This window comes from Lonchura striata, chromosome 28 (genome assembly GCF_050655825.1).
Source record: "Lonchura striata isolate lonStrDom1 chromosome 28, ASM5065582v1, whole genome shotgun sequence".
Classification (NCBI taxonomy): Eukaryota; Metazoa; Chordata; class Aves; order Passeriformes; family Estrildidae; genus Lonchura; species Lonchura striata.
The window spans coordinates 4,069,754-4,085,015 of record NC_140730.1 but is presented as its reverse complement, the minus strand read 5'-3'; the positions used below and the strand labels follow the sequence as shown (position 1 = coordinate 4,085,015).

Below are 15,262 nucleotides of genomic sequence, written 5' to 3'. Positions count from 1 at the left end.
GGGAGTCAACAGCTCCTCCCAACTGCGTGTCATCAAACTTACTTAAGTCTGCCTTCCAGTCCCACATCCAAGTCCTTCATGAGGAACTTGCAGAGCACAGGTCCTGGAATGGAGCCTTTTGGACACAACCTGTGTTTACCATATAGTGATGGTCAGAGCAAAAGGCCTTCAGATGCACCTGGAAAAGCCTCTAAAAAGAGCTTGTGGTTCAGGGGAGCTGCTCTTATATCTGGACACAGTCTTTGCACAGCGTGTAGAGAAACTTCTCTGCTGCTGCTGCAGTTATCAGTAGCATGATTGCAGTGGGTCATCAGGTCTGGTTCTACACATCCTGACCTGTTCTGCTTGTAAAGTGAAAATGGGTTGGTTGTTTTCGTTGGTTAGTTTGGTTTTAGTTGATATTTGGGTTTTTTCACAGCTGGAACATGGAGGAGCAGCTGTGATCTGAGTGTATTAGCAGATAGTTCAGTTCACAGCTCTCTCTGGTTGGTACTATCAGGCAGGGATAGGTAAACCCTTATTGTGTGGCATGGATTAGGCACCCTTCAGATCCATATCTTTCCTTTCTTGAATACTAAGATTAAGAGAGAGTCTGACAATCATGAGATTATTTAATTAGATTTGTATCTTGGATAGAATCTCAGCTTTATGCTAGTTTTGTTCATCATAAATAATTTTCCTTCTTTCTTACTCTATTGTTGACCAGTCTGTCAAGATCTTTTAGATGCTTCAAAGTCCTAATCTGATCCTTGCTTGGTCCAAGAGAAATCTCATCTTGTTTTTAGGGTAAAATACTCTATTGAATATTTATTCAGTATAACTGCTTGGAGGTTAAGTGCAGAATCTTTAAAGAGAATTGGAGGAAGGTTAATAACTCAGTGAATCCCAGTAGAGAATAGCAAGGAGAAGGTGTTTCAGAAGGAGCAAATCTAGATACTAGTGTACCTCAAAGCTCTAATTTACTGTCTCATTAAAAGATTTGGAACATTGCTATCTCTGTCCCATACATGGCTTAAGATTCTCTTTAGGTTGAGGAAGATCAGCCAAGAAAAAGTTCTTTAGCTCTTCTGACAAGACTCTTCCAACGAAAATCCCCAAGAGAGTGTGTGCATGTTCTTCAGGAAGGTATTCATCTCCATGAAAGTCCTAAGGGACATTAGGTTTCATAGAGCTCCCCTAGGACTTGGCTGGAGTAATTTGATGTTCATCAGGTGCTACTGGAGAACTTGCAGGTTCTTTGGAGAGGAGTGGAACGTTTTGTAAATTTATTGATGTTATATCTTGAACAACACAAAAAAGCATCGAAGAAATGCCAGTGCTTTGTGTAACGAGCTGGGATAAACAGAAAGAAAATAATAGTAAAGTATCTCAGCATTCTTAAAAAAAGGTGCCCTGTGACAAGGATCTACGTTCCACTGCACATTATTTTCTCAAACTCCCCTAAACCATTGCTGAGTTTTGTAGAAGTACATTTTATTTGCTGGCAGAAGACTGCCTGTGCTGTTCAGCACCACCAAACTTCTGGTTGCTTTGTATTTCTTATGGAAGTTCTCAACCATTATGGGACATCGGTGTAATTAAGGATAAAAAAATATGAAAGAACTGGTAGACTGAAACCTGTCAGTTAAAATGGCTCTCATAGGTTCTCACAGATTAAAAATTATGTTTTCTGCTGTGAGCTGCAGATTGAAATCAGTCAGAGTTCGCCGCTTACTAGTTTCTAGGTAAAAGTTGTTGATTACAGAAAGAGAGAAACAGATTTTTTTTTTCTTTTTTTCTTTTTTTTTTTTTTTTAAAGTACAGGAAGTTGCTGTGTGGGTGTCAGTGATTGGGTTATAAGTAAAGTAGTGCTTTGATCGTGGGAGCTAGTGCTCATGCCCCACCCTTACCACTTCCCTTCGGCGCAGCCCCATGCATTCCACATTGCGGTTATAGCAGCGCTGTTAACCAGTGAGATTAACCACTACTGACAAGCATCTGACACATTACTCTCTATGCTCTGGACTGCTTGTCAGGCCCTGGAGTTCCTGAAGGAAGCCTCTCAATATCCAGGGAGGATGAGCAACACTTGACCCCTGCTGCTGCAGCAGGTCGTGCCCTGCCGTAGTGATGCCGTAGTGATGCTGTTTGTGAAGGATGGGAGGAGAAGACACAGGTGTGATGCTGTGTTTGCCTTTTGTGCACCCTTTCAGACATGAAAGTTCCTTCCCCATCAGCCACAACAGGAGTGTGTGTGACCTGGCTTCCAAGGGGACAAGGCACACCAAGTTGTAGGATGCAATCAGTTCTCATTGAAAATGATACCTTGCATTGTCTTGGGTTTTAGCACTGACTGTTCCTCTAGGCCTCCTTAGGGATGGGAGAGGTAACCCACACAAGTATCAGAGAGATAGTTTAGTGCCTTTAGGGCTGCTGGTGCATTCAGTGACCCATGCTCCATAGCCACCACTCCGTATTCCTGCATGGTGCTGAAATGACAGGATATAGTCAGTGTCACTAGTTGGCATCCTCCAAACAAATGTTACTGGCCCTGCTCAACTTCTGATGGTCCAGGTTGCTGGGGAAGCTCAGAGACAACATTTTTGGCCATCAGCAAATTCTTGGATGAATGTGATTGTGGCTTAATCCTGATTCCAAGAGTGATGGATGAAGTACCCAAATTTCAGGATGCATGGAGAACCCTAGAACTGGAAGTAGGTTCAAAAGGGCTTCTCATGAAAAAGTCACCCTGAAGCCTCCAAACTGGCACCCTCAGTGTTTCCATGACTTGTGCTGGCAGCACTCTTACCTTTCAGCTTTAAGATCCTTCCCATTCAAACCATTCCGGGGTTCTGTGATATTAATGGAAGAACCTTCAACCTTTCCTAAATTTTTATTGCTTGCTTATAGTGGTTTTCACCTTTCTAACCTTGAAAGAATAAAAGTCCTTAAAACACAGGAAGAAAATACACTTTTCAGTTTCAGTGTGCTGCTTTCTTGCAATGATTATTTAAGAAACACAATTATTTTAATAATTTTTATTGTTAAAATAATTTTAGCTTGTATAAATGTTATCATTTATGTTACTGTATATTAGTGATTAATAGAGGTAGTGAATATTATGTTAATGAACTTTTAAAATGCTAGTGCACTTAAAAAATTGAGTTTTTCATTGGGGTGCCAATGTTTAAATAGCAGAAAAATACAATGTAACTTGGAATGTATAGAATCAGAGAATCTCAGACTGATAGGTGTTGGAAGGGACATTGAAGATCCAGTTACAACCCCCCTACTTTCGGCAGGAACACCTTCCATTAGACCAGGGATGAGGAGTCTACAGCCCATCTTGAGTAAATTTAAACATATTGAATTCAACCTATATAAGAAATAAATTAGTGGGATTACTTAGCTGCTATTTGAAATGCAGGTGTTAAAATAAATTCCATTGGTAAATTACTATTCCACACTGCACATGGGGAATTTGTCAAAAAACTTCAGCTTTGTTTAGTGATCCATTTATATTTTGTAGATATGGTCTATGATGGCAACTGAATATTGACTTTTCAGAGGTTAGTGGTTAACACCTCTGTATTAACCTTTTTGAGTTTAGGGCTTCAGTGTTGTTCTCACAGTGTTTTTATTACTTGTTACGGTTTTGAAATGTTAAAATACTGAAAAAATAAAGGGGACAGTAGCATGCCTTGGTTTAGGAAGCATGACCCTGATCCCTCAGAGGAGCCTGGCTCTCTGGAGCTCCAGACCTCAGTGCAAACACAAAGGTTTGCAGAGTGTTTGAGTGACTAGAAATTATTACAAACTAATACTAATGATGTTACTGATGAATTCAATCAATCAAGGTGTTAGGGTTCAGTATTTCACCAAATCACTAATTACAAGACTGCTAGATGTATTTTGCTGTTCCACCAAAAAAGACAGAAAAGGCTGACTCAAGCATAATCTGACTGATAAACTCCTGTTTTTTCATCTTGCAAGTTGGCTGATAAATGATATCTGAACCTGTTGGTAGCTTAAAAACATGAAAATGGGTCAGGGGTTTAAGATCTTATGAGGTCTTCAGGATCTTAATATTGTGTTTATTGAACCAATCTGCAAATTTACTTGTGCTGAATGTTGTAATCCATCACCTACAGAAACACTAATTCCCTAACTTGGGGTGACCATCCTTTGCCTATCCTTTGAAGTGTGGTTGCAGAAGGCTGTTGCCAGCCCCAGAGAAGCTAGAAGTGCAAGACAAATTACCAGCAGAGCATCTTTTTGTTCTGTTCTGTGGTGCAGGGAGCTTGCAGGGGAAATTGCAGGTGGATTTGCCCACTCGAGTGCTCACGGTTATGGAGGCATCCTGAAAGAGGCACTTTGACCTCAAAGCTTTACTGATTAGATACCCAGATAATCACACCCATGCAGACGTGTTCCAGGCTTCTTTGGACCAGGATTATGCAACTGAAAGTTTTATATTCACTCTTTTGGGGTGTCTTTTGTACCCCTGGGACCATTGCAGAAGCCTCTTGCTCCTTCTGTGTGTAACCAGCTGCTGGCTCAGCTCAGGGCAGTGCAGGCAATGTTTGTGCAGCTTCTGCTGCTCCCTTCCTTTGTGTTTGATGCTTCCTCCTCCTTCATGCCAACGATAAATATAGTTCATTTTTGTATGTGTCACTTCTCTAAATTTAAGGCATTTTATGGTTTGACTGTTTTTGCAAATTGAGACTTATTTCTCATCTTTAAGGCAGCCCAAGAGCACTGGCAGTGCACATTGACCTCATGTTGACACTTTTCAGTGTGGTAAAGAAAGCTTAGATCTTTGCTACTTTTTGAGTTGCACATATAAATGGGTTTTAGTAGTGTGTTTGCCTAAGATGTGAGTTTGTCTCAACTAGATCAAAATTAAGACTATAATTTGTTCAGTATCTTCCTTGTAAATGCAGGCCAAAGTCTGAATGCTTTGTTTTGTGCATTTACTGAGTTCAGTTCTTGAAAGAAAATGATGTCTTGTGAATACTTAGTGTTTAAACACAACACATCACATTTTTGTGGACCTTTTTTTTTTTTTTTTTTTTTTTTTTTACTTGCACCACATACAGTGTCCCAATGTAGAAATTCACTCTGTGTATTTAGTCAGATGAATTTTAAAAGGAAGAAGCCATGTTAGGTATAATGGAGGTAATCAGGAGTTAGGAACAAAAGAAAGGATTGTGTTAAAGAGAGAAAAATAATGTAATATAATTCCCTTGACTTAATTTAGATATAACTCTAAATTATGTGGATTTATGGAAGTTAGGGGTAATCAGTCATTTGATCTAGAGCAGGGTATATTGAGTTCTGTTCTTCACTCATTGTGAGATGACAGGAGTGTTGGGATGTTTATTTGTGCAAGATACCACACACCTGTTTCCTTAGAACTTTTTCATCACCCAGAGTTATTCACAGGTACCCTGGTGTCTGTTTACCTTTATTTTTTCTGCTTATCTGTAGCCAAGAGTGAGAAAATCAGCCTGAAAGTTGTGACTGACAGGAAAAGTTTTTTTTATTTTTCATGCCTTCTAGAAGACCTGACAGTTGCATTAGAGCACAGGCATCCCTTGTTGTGTAGGATAAATGACTCATGGGTGGAGCACCTGCCTGGCCACAAGCTAAAAATTCCATTCACGCTTTGATTCTCTTGTTTATGCTGGCCTCTGAGAGTCAAGATATTTCAGTACTGATGGTTGAAAGAAGTTGTCCAGAAGCTGTTTCAGAGCAGTTTGTTGGGCTGAATGTGTAACGATTTCTCACCTTTCAAGAAGTTTGTAGATTGTCAGATTGTTTCTCTTAAGCAGAAGCTTTCGGTGAACTCAAGGTGCAGACTTTGCAAATATTAGGCAAAAAACAGTTCTGAGGGGGTTTGCCAATGGAAAACTTCTCCCTTCTGTTGCAAAAAACATGTTGTGATGTTTTGCAAAGAACATTATCAGATAGTTGAGTTTGAAATAGCTCCTGTTGAAGACAAAGACCTCCCAAGTATTCTGGAGAAAATTTAGTTTAGTGTAATTAACCTTCAGGCAAAGTTTGAAACTAGTAATTTTTTCTGTGAGTTCAGTTTATGAAGGTGTTACTCTGCATCACTGGAGGAGCTGGATAATCTTAACAGGATGGTGGAAAACATGCTAAGTAAGTTGGGAATGAGATAAAGATGTGCTGAGAGGCACCTGAGGCTTCTTCTGCCATGTGGAAAAACAGGAGATTGTATGCTCAGGTATAATCACAGGTATGGACTTAATTCACCTTATCACTCCTTATCCTCTGCAGCACAACTCTGACTCCTTAAAGGCTATTTTTCAGTTTAGAAAGTATCCTGGAAATGAGCCCTTGTTTAGTGAAAGTTTAAAGTTGTGTCATTTCCACTTTCTCCTGTTTGCCCATGAGCATGATCCATCCAGGCTTCAAAGGCAGGAAAAATGCCGCTTCTCATCATTTAACAAGATCTTCTAAGCAGAAAGTCAGACCCAGCATTGAAACATAGAATATTGAGACAATTCTAAATATTTCACTTCATTGTCAATATCTTGTAATTCAATAAGACAAATTTTGTGTTTGCATCCTACCAGTGAGGTTATATTTGCTTTGAAATATAGATCTCAGGCCTCCAAACTCAAGTTAGCTGTGGGGTATGAAATTAGATAAGCCCTTTGTATGGGTGGAGTTCACTGTAAGTAACAGCACTTGCTGTGGTAAACCATTTTGTTCATCATCTCTTTTTGCTGAAGTGAGTCCTCGGTGTGGTTTGGGTGCACCACTTGGGTAACTGCTGAAACTGCTGTGGTTTCAGAATAGGACCTGTTTTGCTTTTTTCTGAACTTCTTTCTCCTGAAACTATTAGCAGAAAAATCAAATAAGGGTTACAACTGTTTGCGTGCCATACCTCAGAACGATGAGCAGAGTCATGTACAAATACAACATTTTCCAGCAAATGGAAGATTAATGCAATCTCAGTTATAACTATATTTTGCAGTATTGCAATTTTACCAATGTCCATCAGTACAATTGATAACCTTTTACTGTTTGGGTACTTTTGCTTTATGTTGTAGAAATTTCATACCCACATTCTTGACACACTAAACATGGGACTACAAAATCTTTGTGTAATTAAGTGTACACACACTACAATGGGAGACTTACACTTGCTGTAAATCAGCAAAGACATCAGAAAGATAATGCTGGTGTTGTTCTTACTAATTTGTAGCCAGTAATTGAGTAAATTTGAACATCTAACTGAACCAAACAAACTTCTGCCAGACCTCAAAACCATGTTTGCAGAGTGTGGCAGATAAAGCAAACTGTGAACAACGTACAGAGGGCACTAAAACAGAGAGAGATTTGGACTTGGACCTGATGGTCCTTGTGGATCATCAAACTCGTGGTTGATGTATTCAATTTGCAATTGCTTTGCAAAAGATAAACTTCATTGCATAAGGGTTTTCCCTCTCACTTTTTTATTTGTTTTTTCCAAAATAGAAAAATTACCACCCTATTCTATTCTTTAACATCTAAAAATCTGGAGAAAATGGCACTCAGTGTGTAAAATGAAAGCTTTCTATATCATTAGCAGTAACTCTCATTACATGGTAACATTTCCTCTACAACAAAAGTGATTCTTTGTGATCTTCTATGAAGATGAAGCACAAGAAACCCTGATGCTCTGTGCAGGTTCAAAACCACCCAGGGCTTTGTGCAAAACCCTTAAACAGGCCACCCAGAAAAACCAGTCTTGCTGAACAAATACGTTGCAAACACAGCATTTGTTTTAACAGTCACCAATTCCACAAAGTGGTTTCGTTAGCAGAAGATTTAACCTAAGAAAAAAAGCAGCTTAAAATGGGTCAGTTTTACCTCCATCAATCCAAATTGGTTTTGGGCACTACAGGGTGAAGCATGAGGGGCAATTTCCTTGCTGGTAACTGGCAATAGAGGAGAGGGAAATAACTTAGAGGGTTCTTGTTTTGCCTTGACCAGAAGCTGGAAATGCAGATACTTTAATTCTCTTTGTAATTCTCCAAGGCCAGTTTGGATGGAGCTTGGAGCAACCCAATCTAGTGGAAGGTGTCCCTGTCCACACTGGATGAGCTTTAAGGTACCTTCCAACCCAAACCATTCTGGAATTCTAGGACTCTAATTTAAAACAAGTTAAAATAAGTTGCTCTTTTCAGTGGAGCATTACATACAAAATGCTGAGTTGCTCATCCCTTGCCAGGCTTGCATGTCCCCTGGCATGGGATGGCTGTGGCAGTGGTGGGATCTGGAGGCCACCAGGATGGGCAGGATGGAAGTGCAACCCTCCATTCCACAGAGCAAAAGGTGCCCTGTGGAGGGGCAGGTGTGGTGAGGGAGGGTCTGTGCTGGTGAGGGGAACAATTTCCTGATTAATCTGTCACTTCCTTCCATGAAGGACAAGTCCCTGGCCTGATCTGCCTCTCTTTAGAAGTCACACAGGTGGTTGCTGCCATGGGGACCTGTGTATCTGTGTCACATGTGTTATCCAGGATGGAGCACGTACTGAACCATGGAAAAAAGTGCAGGGGTGAGCTTTAGGAGATCTCCTTTGTCTTCCAGCTTCAAGGCAGCTGAACCAGTGTTATTTCTAGAAACCTTCTCAAACCTCATGGATGTGTTGATAGGATGTCTCCCCAGAGCAATGGTCATGGCCCCAGGACTGCCAGGGCTCAAGGAACATTTGGACAATGCTCCCAGGCACAGGGTGGGATTGTTGTGGTGCCTGTCAGGGGTTGGACTGGGTGATCCCTGTGGGTCCCTTCCAGCTCAGGATGTTCTCTGACTCTATGAATGTTGTAAGTTCCTTAGGCAGTCTGGAGTATCCTTAAGTTTTAAAAATGTTGTGGATTTTCTGATGTGAATCTCTTTTGGCCCAGTTTAAATCCATTCAGCTTTTTTCTGATGGAAAGACTTGCAGGACTATGATCAAGTTCCCTTCAAACACTGTCAGGACTAAAGAAATCCAGTTCTATCTCCTTCTGCACATGTCTTATATTCCATGTCTCTCTCTGTCTGCTTGTTCAGCTGGGGACTTGCTTGCTTCCCACTTTGCATGCAGCTCGATGTCTGCCAGTGGTGCCAATATTGCACCCGAGAGTCTGTGTGATTCCTTCAGCTCCATGCAAATCTGATTTCCTCAGTTCCATGTAAACCTGATTCCCTCACTTCCCTGAATACCCAATTCCCTCAGTTCCATGTAAACCTGATTCCCTCAGTTCCCTGGATACCCAATTCCTTCAGTTCCATGTAAACCTCATTCCCTCAGTTTCCTGGATACCAAATTCCCTCAGCTCCATGTAAACCTGATTTCTTCAGCTCCCTAAATATCCAATTCCCTCAGCTCCATGCAAACCTGATTCCCTCAGTTCCCTGGATACCCAATTCCCTGAGTTCCATGTAAACCTGATTTTCTCAGTTCCCTGAATACCCAGTTTCCTCAGTTCCATGTAAACCTGATTTTCTCACTTCCCTGAATACCCAATTCCCTCAGCTCCATGCAAACCTCATTTTCTCAGCTCCCTGGATACACTGGGGAACAGAAGCCAACTGAGGATGGATTTTGGCTGGCCCTGGGGTAGGAGAGGCTGAGCTGGGATTTACTGGAAGTTACTGGATAGGTCATTTATTCAGTGCAAGTTTGCTGATCTTTATTTCCCTTTGATAAAGGTATTTCCACAGATCTGAGCACATACTGTGAAGTTCATGAGCATATACCAAAGTACTTTCTGAAAAGCTCACAGGCTATGACTCAGGTGTGCCAAGTACACTCTGAAATTTGGGCTTTTATTGAATTTCTCTGTCCTTTCCTAGTATGTATATCATAATGGGAATGAATAATAAGATTTCTATTAAATTATAGTTCAAATAATTGGATATTTCAAAACAGCTCTATTGCTACAAATAATATATGAAATTCAGGTTAATGTGCAGAGAGTTGTAAGTATTTGTTTAAGAATATTTCTAGGTTTTCCTTTATCAAGTACATATTGCAATCAAGAATGTTCATCCAAGGAATATTTTCCCTGGATGCTGGACTAACACTTCTCAGGAACAATTTTTTTAAGGTGGGGCAGGAGGAGAAGAAATATATCTATCTGTTTAGTTACTTGACCTCACAAAGTAGTCTTTTGGCAAGGGGAATTAATCATCAACCACTGAGGCTTTAATTGCAACAAATGAAATATACACATCATATTTATGAGCATGCACAGTAATTCCTGTGATGTCATTTGTTGTTGGGATGGAATATAAGAACAGTCACCTACAAAAGGTGGGTTGTGGAGCAAACACCCCAGAGAGAGGTGATTTCTTAATCAGCCTCTTTTTTCTTGTGTATGTGGTGGTAGAAGGATAAACCAGTTCCAGGAAAAAATCAGAATGTAGGCATTCTGTCAATTAATCCTATTTAGCATGACTTATTGTTAGTGATACATTGTTTTTTATTTTGTTTTCTATACAATACCAAACTTAAACTTGAATTATCTCTAATCCTGGAAAATCAAAGTCATACTTGTCAATTTTTTCCTGACCAAATGTCTTTATAATGGGTTTCATCATTTAAAATCTTGATGGTATTAATATTTTGGTATGTATAAGATAATAAATCCATTTAAATAAAACAACTGTTTTAGATGGTTTGCATTGAGAAATGAATACCATTATATGTGGTTAAATTTTCACCCACCCCAGGAAGGATGGATGATGCTTAAGTGTATCAGCACAATTTCCTATTTCAGGGCTTTGCATTGTCCATGGTAAGTAACTTCTCTTTTTTTCCTTTTGTTTTTTTTGTTTTGTTTTTTTGTTTTTTTTTTCCTAAACTTTCCAGGTAAAAGTACTCCTGTAAGCCACCTTGGGTCTGCAGATTTTCCCAAGCCCCATGATCCATTCCAGCCATTTGGGGCTGACAGCAGTGACCTGTTTCAAAGTAAAAAGGGGTTTGGGGACCCATTTAGTGGAAAAGATCCATTTGCTCCCTCCTCTTCAAGTAAAACTTCTAAAGACTCTTCCTTGGGGTTTGCAGACTTCAGCTCTGTAAGTTAAGTTCCTTGTCTCTGAGCAAACCACTTTCTGCTCTGCTTGCAGCAATCTCTGTTGGGTTTTTTTTTTTTTGTCTTACCTGCAAACCTACTGTTCCCTGGCTTCTGTCTCTCAGTACCTTCATGCTGTCCTCATTGTTTTTGTATTAATATTTCTGTAATAAAAAGGCGTTATTTCAATAAAAAAGAAGTTTCGTACTAAATTTTCAAGGGTTTACGTGCATTTAAATTATTTTAGTACAGTGTGCCTTTACTCTCAAATTCTTTGTAGAAGAATCTGTGTATTGTTTTTGTTGCATGGAGGCTATTTTGTAAATGGATTTTTGGGAGCCAATGATGTAAAGACTCAAAAACAATTGATATTGAACATTTCTCTAGCAATTTCACCATATCCTGAGAAGGAAATCCTTGAAGGGAAAGTTTCTAATAAGTACCTGTAACTGTTTGTGGAAAAAAATCTGACATTTGCTGTATATGATGGATTTTGCTCATAGAGAGACACAGAAATTGAGACAGAAATTGAAAATTTAGCTGTTGAATTTTGTTCCTGCTACTGATGTTGTAGAAAAGACAGAGAAAACAAAATGGTTTTGTAGAACCAAGATAGAAAGGTCCACACTTCATTCCAGAAAACAGTCCCAGGAGGTTTGGAAACAAAGCCAGGTCCCCATTCAATTAAAAGTATTGGGGTTTCCACAGCCTGGCTTTGGTTTTAGTGCTGGAATTGGGAACCATTATAAATGCAATGGTGGTGTGGTTCTTATTGCTTCCATAAGTGGATAGAATCTGTTCCATCCACAGCCTCAGGCTTCTTCCTCCTTTCACATGTTTTTGTTTTCTCATGTTGCCACGTAGTAAAATTGCAAACTTACTCTGTTCCCTAACCCTGCTGGACACAGGTCAGTGTTCAGCAAGGGGAGATATTTAAGCTGAATCTTTCTTTGTTTCTTTCTAGTGTTTTGGGTTTTTTTTCCTCTCCTAGTTATTATTTAATATTAAATGTGTATCACTTTCTTATGTGATATTGTTAGCTGAGGTCATCTGTACAGACTTTAGTTGGCCTCAGGGCTTTAATTTATCACTTCTGAAACATCCAAGTTCAAGATTTGTTGTATGTTTGACCACAGCTAGTTGGATTTGCACAGTTAAATTCTGATTGTATACAAACTGGTGACATTCTTAATAAAAATAAGACACAAAACTTGCTTTATCTGAAGTTTCTTCAACAACATCTAATTTCTTCCTGCAATGAAAGACAAATGATGGAATGGAATGACTGTTACCCAGTTGTCATCTTACTTTCCAGACTGTATTTCTTAAGTTAAAATGTGGTTTACTCTGATTGATTGTATCAAATGATTGACCAAAATCTCTGATCCCAATCCTAGTGGGTGCTCCTGGGTTAAATTTGCTGTGCCATCAGGTTCTCAGCTCAGATTAACTTTAGAAGATAAGGAACAAGTAGAAAAAAATGAGATAATGAGCAGTAGCCACTTAATAATTCGTGTTAAATGGTATTTCATAAAATTAAATCCATTTAAAAATCAGTTTTCTGAATTAATTCCTCCTCCTGTAGGAAAAAAAAAGAGATGTTGACTGAATTTGGCTGAAAAGACAGATTTGATCCCTTTTCTCCTCAGTTCATGGGTTTTTTTCCTTTTCTATGACACAATCATGCTGCTACACTTGACAATTTCTAATCCTTCTGCACCATGTTTTAAATGTGCCAGTTACTTTGAAATGATTGAGAATATTGTGCTTCTCCTTGCCTCATGGTTGGGAAACTTTGTTCAAAATGGAAATGAAAATCAGTTTTACTTACAGGAGGTTTTTGATGTCTACTTTGAATCCATGGAGTCTGAGAACTGAATCATGTAGAACTGAATAATCAAACAACCTGATTTTTAATTGAAATCCTTGACTGTTGCAAGAAAGAACATGAGAACCTTCATTATATTTTAGTAGGAAAATCTGGTGGTTTTTTTGACACACTGGCAAATTCATGCACCCAGAGTTTGTGTATATTTTCATTGCATCCTTAACTTTGTTGCTGTCATTAAATATGATTCATTGGAACAAAAGAGTCTTTTGGTAGCTCAGATTTCAGGTATTTCTGGGTTCCAGCTGCAGTTTACAGAACAAGAAAATCCATTTTTCTGCCAAGAAACAGAACACTGAGCACTAAGCTTTTTGTCTCAGTACAAGTTGGAAATTCAGTACACACAAATTAGTGGAGCTTTTTGTGATTTGATTAGTCTTGCTGCAATCTGCTGGTTTCATCTCTGCCTTGGGTCTGGCTGTACTTCTGAAAAAGGAAAGGTTTCATGCAATTACACTTGTCACACATATTTGTAGACTTGTTGAAATCTGGACATATGCAAAAAATTATTGTTTTATTAAATTACCTGTAAATTACCTTTTGATATACAATCTGTGCAAGAATCTGTGGCATTAATGAATTTTTCTGTATTTATTTCACTACTCAATGGTGAGAGTTATCTCCTGAAAATTGCACTTTGTGCCAACCACTTGTAACCAGGCACATCCAGATTTGTTTCCAATGAATCACTTGATTAGTTTTCCTTTTTTTTTTGTTCCACTCAGCACTTTTAACTGCAAAAATATAACTTGTGTCCTATAAACAAGTTATAATTGGGACTCTCCTAAACTTTGGAAGTCTTATCCTAGAATGGAAGCCATAGAAGTAAAACATTATTCTCAACATTAGATTTTCATAAGGAATTCTCAACATTAAAAAAATATCCCAAATAGTTTGACCATCTTGTATTTCTGAGAATAGTAACCATTCATTTTCCATCCTAACTATTGGATCTGCCTAAATTCCTGGACTAAGCAGAGAATTCCTTCTTCCTTTTGTATCTGTCTTTACCTTGAAAAAAATAATCTATTTAAAATCTTAACGAGCTTTTCAATCTTACCTAGCAGCTGACATTATTTAAATGAGGAATGTAGTAGGGTTTCTCCATTTTAATTTACAATATCAAAAGGTGTTACACTTCTATTGTATTTCAGTAGCATCAAATGCAAAGATTCTCATCTAAATTTTTATAGCAATGTAAGCAGAGATATTGCATGAAGAAAAGGTTTTTTTGCATCAAACCATCTCTAAAGTCATACTGGAAGAAAAAAAAAGGGGAATGATGAGCATCCAGAGGCATGATTAAATTATGAGTAAATGAGGGCTTGGGTTAAAAGAAATTCAATTAGACAGATTTATTTCAAAATACGTAAAAAATAAAAATTACAGGTGGGCTGCAGAGTGGAAGAGGAGGCTGGGGTGGGACCATCACAAATGTTGATGCAGCCAGGAAGGGTTTAGCACTCATTTTAACATTCAGTTCAATATTTCAGGCTGGTATGGGCAGGTGTCGCTGTGTTAGTTTGTGTCATGGCACAGCTCAGTGTCCTGGGCCACAAGGAATTTTTGCAGTATACATCCAGCTGAAATTTTTCTCCTCAAATAATATGTTCTCCTGCACACAGACAGAAAAAAAAAATCCTCAAAAAAAAAACAAAAACAAAAAAAAACACCCCACAAAACAACAACAAAAAAACCCAAAAACAAACAAACAAAACAAAAACCAAAAAGCAGATTTTAGAAGTGGGTTTTAATGCAAACATTTGCATACAGCTGTTCCCATCCTCCACCTCAGCAAATGTTAAAATTAGCTGGGAACAGATTATATTTGAGTTTGAAATTGCTATGATTTCAATAAAACAGTTTCAGGTTTTGTTCTAAATGTTTAAATGAGCAAACTTTTGCATCCTTCACTGGTAAATTGTAGAATATAATTTTGGACAGGTTTTGTTGCACCGTGTTTGTGTTTTGGGGAGCCCAACCAGGTTCAGGAGCTGAATGTTAGAAAGTGTGATATTTTCTTAGTGTTCTCTGCTGAAGTAAATTGGATTCTCTCACATTATTTCTTACTGGTGAAACTCCGTGTGTATTTTATGAACAGCAACAGAAGCACTTTGGGTAACTTGATTTGGTGATGAAACTTCCCACATGTCAGCAGTGTCCAAAATCACTTCTCAAACCCCTCACCCTTAGCAGGAACTCCCACAATAAAACTCGGTTGTGCAGTTGCATAAGAATAAATAACTATTACCATTACCAGCTATTTATTCTTAAAAATGGTTGTAGTTGCTGTGCTTCCAAACCATAACCATTAACTTCC

General features: G+C 38.7%; 1 protein-coding gene across 7 annotated transcripts in view; it reads left to right on the top strand.

Moving 5' to 3' along the window:
- Positions 1-15,262, top strand: part of EPS15L1 (epidermal growth factor receptor pathway substrate 15 like 1) — a 54,393-nt gene that overhangs the window by 25,665 nt on the left and 13,466 nt on the right. For 4 of the 7 annotated variants that reach the window (XM_021540089.3, XM_021540088.3, XM_021540087.3 and 1 more), the window contains one exon: positions 10,853-11,058. The exons of 1 other annotated variant lie outside the window; for it this stretch is intronic. In XM_021540089.3, coding sequence (XP_021395764.1) covers positions 10,853-11,058 — 206 coding nt within the window. Of the gene's footprint in view, positions 1-10,852; positions 12,265-15,262 lie in introns of those variants that run through there. 2 more of the 7 variants (XM_085562399.1, XM_085562398.1) reach the window with 1 other exon arrangement.